Source organism: Mastomys coucha, unplaced genomic scaffold (genome assembly GCF_008632895.1).
Source record: "Mastomys coucha isolate ucsf_1 unplaced genomic scaffold, UCSF_Mcou_1 pScaffold4, whole genome shotgun sequence".
Taxonomy (NCBI): Eukaryota; Metazoa; Chordata; class Mammalia; order Rodentia; family Muridae; genus Mastomys; species Mastomys coucha.
In genome coordinates, this window is record NW_022196910.1 from 15858775 (window position 1) to 15865800 (window position 7026).

The following is a 7026-nucleotide window of genomic DNA, read 5'->3' on the forward strand; positions in this document are numbered from 1 at the left end:
CAGGATTCACCAGCCACAGTCTCACAGAGCCTGGGTCCTTCCCAGGATTCACCAGCCAGTCTCACAGAGTCTGGATCCTTCCCAGGATCCACCAGCCAGTCTCACAGAGTCTGGGTCCTTCCCAGGATTCACCAGCCACACTCTCACAGAGTCTGGGTCCTTCCCAGGATTCACCAGCCAGTCTCACAGAGTCTGGATCCTTCCCAGGATTCACCAGCCACAGTCTCACAGAGTCTGGGTCCTTCCCAGGATTCACCAGCCAGTCTCACAGACTCTGGATCCTTCCCAGGATTCACCAGCCACAGTCTCACAGACTCTGGATCCTTCCCAGGATTCACCAGCCACAGTCTCACAGACTCTGAATCAGTAGCTCTGCTGAGGGTAAACGGTTACCTTTTCTTTTGGATTCCATTCCAGCTTGGTTATAGAAATTAGTGAAGCACAGGCAATCACTTTAAATAAAAAAGGAGTTTGTTAAGGAAACAGCAGAAGAAATCTGATCCTTTATTATTATTAAAATGATTCTATTAACATAATTATTACACAATCTCTAAACATAACATTTCTACAATATGAACATCTTGGACTAATCTCAGACTTTCAGTCATGACAGGAGCTAACTTACAACAGGGGTCTAGAACACTGCCAGGCATGCCTAGGGCCTTCCGTTCAGTTCCTGGTACCGTAAAGAAAATGCATAAATCAATAAACTATAGTATGGAAATGCAATTATTCCTTAGCAATACATTTTAGATGTTTTGGTGGACTGAATAATCCCCCTAGGCTCGTATATTTAGATGCTTAGTGATCAGGGAGTGGCACTCTTTGATAGTATTGGAAGGATTAGGAGATGTGGCCTTGTTGGAAGTCAAAACCCCACACCCAGCAGGGCATCTTCTGCCTCCCTTCCAGCCACTGCACCAAATGTAGCTCTTAGTTACTTCTCTGGCACTAGGCCTGCCATAATGATAATGGACTAAGCCCCTGAAACTGTATGCAAGCCCCCAGTTAAATGCTTCCCTTTGTAAGCACTGTCATGGTCATGGTGCCTCTTCCCAGCAGTAGAACACTGACAAGACAGGTGTGTATAGTAAAATTTAACCTGTGTCTACATTTCGTTCAGCCTGAGCATTTCCGGTTGTTCCACTCAAGTGAGCTGATTCAAACTACTACCTTGTAGAAACAGATTTTTGATGAGTGGTTGGAGAGAAGTGCAGCCCACTTCTCCCTGACCCAGAGTTACAGAGCCAAAAGAGATGCCGGCCACAGAGATCTCTGCCTTCTCTGGGTACTACAGCCTCAACATGGGCAAGGCTGAGCTTAGAAAGGCTTTTAAAAGGAAGAGTAGGGGCTGTACTGCAGAGTCAGCTTGGTGGTTAAGAGCACTGGCTGCTCTTCCAGAGGACCTGGTTCAATTCCCAGCACCCACATGGCAGCTCACAACTGTCTAATAACAGCTCCAGAAGACATCCAGAAGACATATATATATATATATATATATATATATATATATATATGTGTGTGTGTGTGTGTGTGTGTGTGTGTGTGTGTGTGTATACACACATACATCCAGGCAAAACACCAGTGGGTGTAAGTGAATTATTAAAAATATATATGGGAAAATAGAAAGCTCTGGAAAGGGCTGGAGAGATGGCTCAATGGCTAAGAGCACTGACTGCTCTTCCAGGGGTCATAAGTTTAATTCCCAGCAACCATCTGCATGGTGGCTCACAACCACCTGTAATGGGGTCTGATGCCCTCTTCTGGTGTGTCTGAAGAGAGCAATAGTGTACACATATACATAAAATAAATAATTTTTAAAAAATTTTAAAAGAAAGCTCTAAAAAGACTATTTTTAAAAACGCAGGGTATGAGTCTAAAGCACTGAGTGAAAGCTGTGTTTTGAGCCGTCTTTGCTGAATCCAGTCAGCTCCTCCTTCCCTGGCCCCTCCCCCTTCATATTCTGCAAAGCTCAACACTTCTCCCTTTCTCAGAATAAAAGCAGCTGAAGGCATGGACAGTCCCCTGATCATCTAGTGGCCATACCCCTGCTTCTACTAGTTGCAAAATCTATTGACTCATCTATTTACCCTAGCTTCCTCTTGACGGCACTTGGTACCACGCGGTCAGTGAGTAGATGTAAGTTTAGCTAAACAGACTTAGTCTCAGCTCTCAGAAATATTAAAGTCCGATTGGATGAAGCCCAGAGACCATGGTATGCGAGACAGACGAGAGCAGAAAACAGCAACGGCTCAGATGAAAGAAAAAGAAACATCAATTCATCATATGCACCGACTTCTGGAGTGCCAGGCTTCATCTGAGCTATGAAGTTTGAAGACCTCTCTAAAGCCCTCTGAACTATAATGTGTTAAGTTTAAATTTGCTGGTAGAGGAGGACACAACATTTGTCCCAACACCAGGAGTAACTGGGATCAGTGGGACTCAGGCACAAAGAAACTCCACCAGTACAGTGGCACAGGTTCCTTGTGATCTGTCTGGGCCAGTGTCCTGAGCAGACCTTGGGCCAAACTCCGAATCAAGTCCCATAGCACCCAGAAGAAGCTCTCCTCCTAGGCGCTCTAATGAGCCCAGGATCACAGGATCCCAGATTCACAGGATCCCAGAGACAGCTTGACTCTGAGGAGTTCTGACACAACCAGGATACAGGAAGGACAGGCTCCAGTCAGATTTAGCAAGGGCAGGTAGCCTAGAGATAACCAAATAGCCAGAGGCAAGCATAAGAACATAAGCAACAGAAACCAAGGTTACTTGGCATCCTCAGAACCCAATTCTTTCACCATAGCAACGCCTGGACACACCATCACACTGGAAAAGCAAGATTCAGATCTAAAAATCACTTCTTGTGATGATGATAGAGGACTTTAAGAAGGACAAATAACTCCCTTAAAGAAATACAGGAGAACACAGGTAAACAGCTAGAAGCCCTTAAAGAGGAAACACAAAAAATCCCTTTAAAGAACTACAGGAAAACACAATCAAACAGGCAAAGGAAATGAACAAAACCATCCAGGTCTAAAAATGGAAAGAGAAACAATAAAGAAATCACAAAGGGAGACAACCCTGGAGTTAGAAAACCTAGGAAAGAGATCAGGAGTCATAGATGCAAGCATCACCAACAAAATACAAGAGATAGAAGAAAGAATCTCAAGGGCAGAAGATACCATAGAAAACATTGACACAACAGTCAAAGAAAATGCAAAAAGCAAAAAGCTCCTAACCCAAAATATACAGGAAATCCAGGACACAATGAGAAGACCAAACCTAAGGATAACAGGTACAGCAGAGAGTGAAGACTCCCAACTTAAAGGGCCAGTAAATATCTTCAACAAAATTATAGAAGAAAACTTCCCTAACCTAAAGAGAGAGATGCCCATGAACATACAAGAAGCCTATAGAACTCCAAATAGACTGGACCAGAAAAGAAATTCCTCTCCGGGAGGTGGTGGTGCACGCCTTTAATCCCAGCATTTGGGAGGCGGAGGCAGGTGGATCTCTGAGTTCGAGGCCAGCCTGGTTTACAGAGTGAGTTCCAGGACAGCCAAGGCTATACAGAGAAACCCTGTCTCGGGGAAAAAAAGAAAAAAAAGAAATTCCTCCCATCACATAATAATCAAAACACCAAATGCACTAAACAAAGAAAGAATTTTAAAAGCAGTAAGGGAAAATGTCGAGTATATTATACATTATAAAGGTAGGTCTATCAGAATTTCACCAGACTTCTCACCAGAGACTATGAAAGCTAGAAGATCCTGGGCAGATGTCATACAGACCCTACAAGAACACAAATGCCAGCCCAGGCTACTATACCCAGCAAAACTCTCAATTACCATAGATGGAGAAAACAAGATATTCCATGATAAAACCAAATTTACACAATATCTTTCCATAAATCCAGCCCTACAAAGGATAATAGATGGAAAACACCAACATAAGGAGCAAAACTACACCCTAAAAGAAGCAAGAAAGTAATCTTTCAACAAACACACACAAACCTAATTCCACCTGCAACAACAAAAATAACAGGAAGTAACAATTACTTTATTGGAGAAATAAGTCCAATATTGTACAATCCATATACACTTACTTTCTGCTTATTTGTATGTAACAGTGTCTTGTCGTGTACCACATAATGGTCTTGAAATCATGCTTCTCCTATCTCAGCCTCTCTATTAGTAGGATTGTTTATTTAATGTTTTTACAATATACTATGGTTTTCAGAACAGCTTACATATTTCAAAATTATTTATATGGCCAAAAGAAATGTAGACAATTAATTTGGGAGGTGACTTGTAAGAGAACAAAGAGTGAGACTGAATGATTTGCTTGATATTTATAATTATTGTATCAATTTTGAAGAACGGGACTTTGTAAGTTACTCTTTCTCTGAGATGAATGCTTTTCAAAATCATCACAGCCAGAATCTTACCCTCACCTAATGTCTGTGCCACCCTCCAAGCAGAACCATTGTTCATTGAAACAGTTGGTGAATGACTTCATGGATAGACTATCTTAATACACACACCATTTCTTAAATGAATGTAACCTGTTCCCTGTGGGCTGAGAATAAAGTCACTCACTCAAGTCAAATAGCTTTGACCATAGCAGGAAGTCTGTATCCAAAAACTATGCCTACAATTCATTCCTGGTGCAACAGAACTGTAAACTCTTAGCCTAGCTACTATGGAGGTAAAATCCTTTGGTGATATAAGGGTCATTGAAGTACAGCCTTATTACAATGAACTTCAACATCTAAAAAATGTTCTTATTTTGGGTTTATACCACAGTAAGAACCAAGATTTTAAGCTCCGTTAAAAACAAAACAAGCTGAGCGGTGGTGGCCCACGCCTTTAATCCCAGCACTTGGGAGGCAGAGGCAGGCAGACTTCTGAGTTCGAGGCCAGCCTGGTCTACAGAGTGAGTTCCAGGACAGCCAGGGCTATACGGAGAAACCCTGTCTCGAAAAAAATCAAAAACAAAACAAAACAAAAACAAAAACAAAACAAACAAAATGTCTTTATTTATGTTCATTAAAAAAATTAATAGTGATATATTATTTTAAAATATCATACAATTAGTATGTTTGGAGTTATTTAAAATTTATATTGAGAAAAACACATGTATTTTCAGTATTGCTGTAGACAAGCATCTACATAAGAGTGTTCAATTGATTGTTGTTTTATATCAAACAACTTTTATAATACTCATTTTTACTGTTACAATATTTTTTAAATTTTAAAGAATATGGTAAAAAAAAAAACAAACCTGAACTGTATGGCAGGTATTGAAGGAGGGGTCTCTGGGGGGAATTGGGGTACAAAAGGGAAAGAATGTGATATAATTTTATTTACTTAAAATATGTTTTTAAATGCTAACAAATTCAGATAAATTGAAATTAGGTATCTTTCTCATCATAATGCAACAAAACTTAAATCAATAAAAAATAAATAAATAAATTTGCTGGTAGTCAAGTTTTTTAAAACTAAAAAGAAGGCAGGATGAGGTGGCACATGCCTTTCATCCCAGTACTTTGGAGGCAGAAGCAGTCAGATCTCTTGAGAGTTCTATGCTAGCCTGATCTACAAAGTGAGTTCCAGGATATCCTGGGCTATTACACAGAGAAATTCTGTCTCAAAAATAAACAAACAAATGCAACAACTATGATGATGATGATGATGATGATGATGATGATGAAGAAGAAGAAGAAGAAGAAGAAGAAGAAGAAGAAGAAGAAGAAGAAGAAGAAGAAGAAGAAGAAGAAGCAGCAGCAGCAGCAGCAGCAGCAGCAGCAGCAGCAGCAGCAGCAGCAGCAGCAGCAGCAGCAGCAGCAGCAGCTGGGAGATGGTGGCTCACATCCTTAATCCCAGCACTTTGGAAGCAGAAGCAGGTGGATCTCTGTGAGTTTGAGGCCAACTTGGTCTACAGAGTAATTCCAGGACAGTCAGGGCTACACAGATGAGAAACCTCATCTCCAAAAACAAATTAAAAAATTAGTACATCTTATCTAACCCAACTTACTAAAATACTGTGACTATAGTAATATCGATATTCATTTGATGTTATCTTACATACTGATAGGCAGCATATATCCTATTTAACCTAATATGTCACATAATATTAATTATGATGACACAGGAGACATGTCTCATTGTTCAGGGTGTGCTCTGTTCCTCCAGAAGACATGAATTTGGTCCCCAGCACACACTCTGAACAGCTAACAACCACCTATAAGTCACAGTTCCAGGGGATCTGATGCCTCTTCTGGCCTCCGTGAGTATGTGTACACACACACTCACACACACACACACACACACACACACACACACACACACGAGAGAGAGAGAGAGAGAGAGAGATTTTTAAAATAACATAAAATAGCCTGAGCTACAAAATGAGTTTAAGTATTAAAGTCTACTCCCCACCACCTACCAAAAACACAAAAATTTTTTTTAAAAAAATGGAGGGCAAAAATGAGGTCAGAGGTTATCTACTGCACAACATTCCTTTTCTCCTATCAAGTCTTTGAAATGAGTATGTATTTCATATTTAAGAAAGATCTCAATTTGAGCTAGCCATATTTCAAGTTTGCAAAAAAAGTCCCATAGCCACTATGAAGAACAAAGAGCCTAGCTCTAGGATAACCCCTGGGGTGAGCACAGCAAAACTAATTTGGAAACCAGCATGCCTAGAGGGGAAAAGTGTGTCACAATGCATCTGAAGAAATGGGAAGTCTCAGATCTTTCCGTTGAGGCAAGATTGATCAATAAGCAGGAGAAATTTAGAAACCTGATACAAAATGGCTGATTAATCCCACACTGTGAGTTCGAGGACAGCCTGGTCTACTACAAAGAGAGTCCAGGATAGCCAGAGCTACACAAAGAAACCCTATCTCAAAAAAGAGAAAAAGAAAAAGGAGAGAGAGAAGAGAGGAGAGGACAGAGGAGAGGAGAGGGGAGGAGAGGAGAGAGGGGGAACGGAAGGGGAGGAGAGGAGAGGGGAGGAGAGGAG

General features: G+C 40.9%; 1 protein-coding gene across 2 annotated transcripts in view; it reads right to left on the reverse strand.

Moving 5' to 3' along the window:
* Dram1 (DNA damage regulated autophagy modulator 1) overlaps positions 1-7026 on the reverse strand; it is a 42214-nt gene that overhangs the window by 8332 nt on the left and 26856 nt on the right. For both annotated transcript variants that reach the window (XR_004112878.1, XM_031349925.1), the window contains exon 5: positions 394-452. Coding sequence is in view for 1 of the 2 variants with exons in the window: in XM_031349925.1 (XP_031205785.1) it covers positions 394-452 (59 nt within the window). In the remaining variant the exon portion in view is untranslated. The remainder of the gene's footprint in view (positions 1-393; positions 453-7026) is intronic.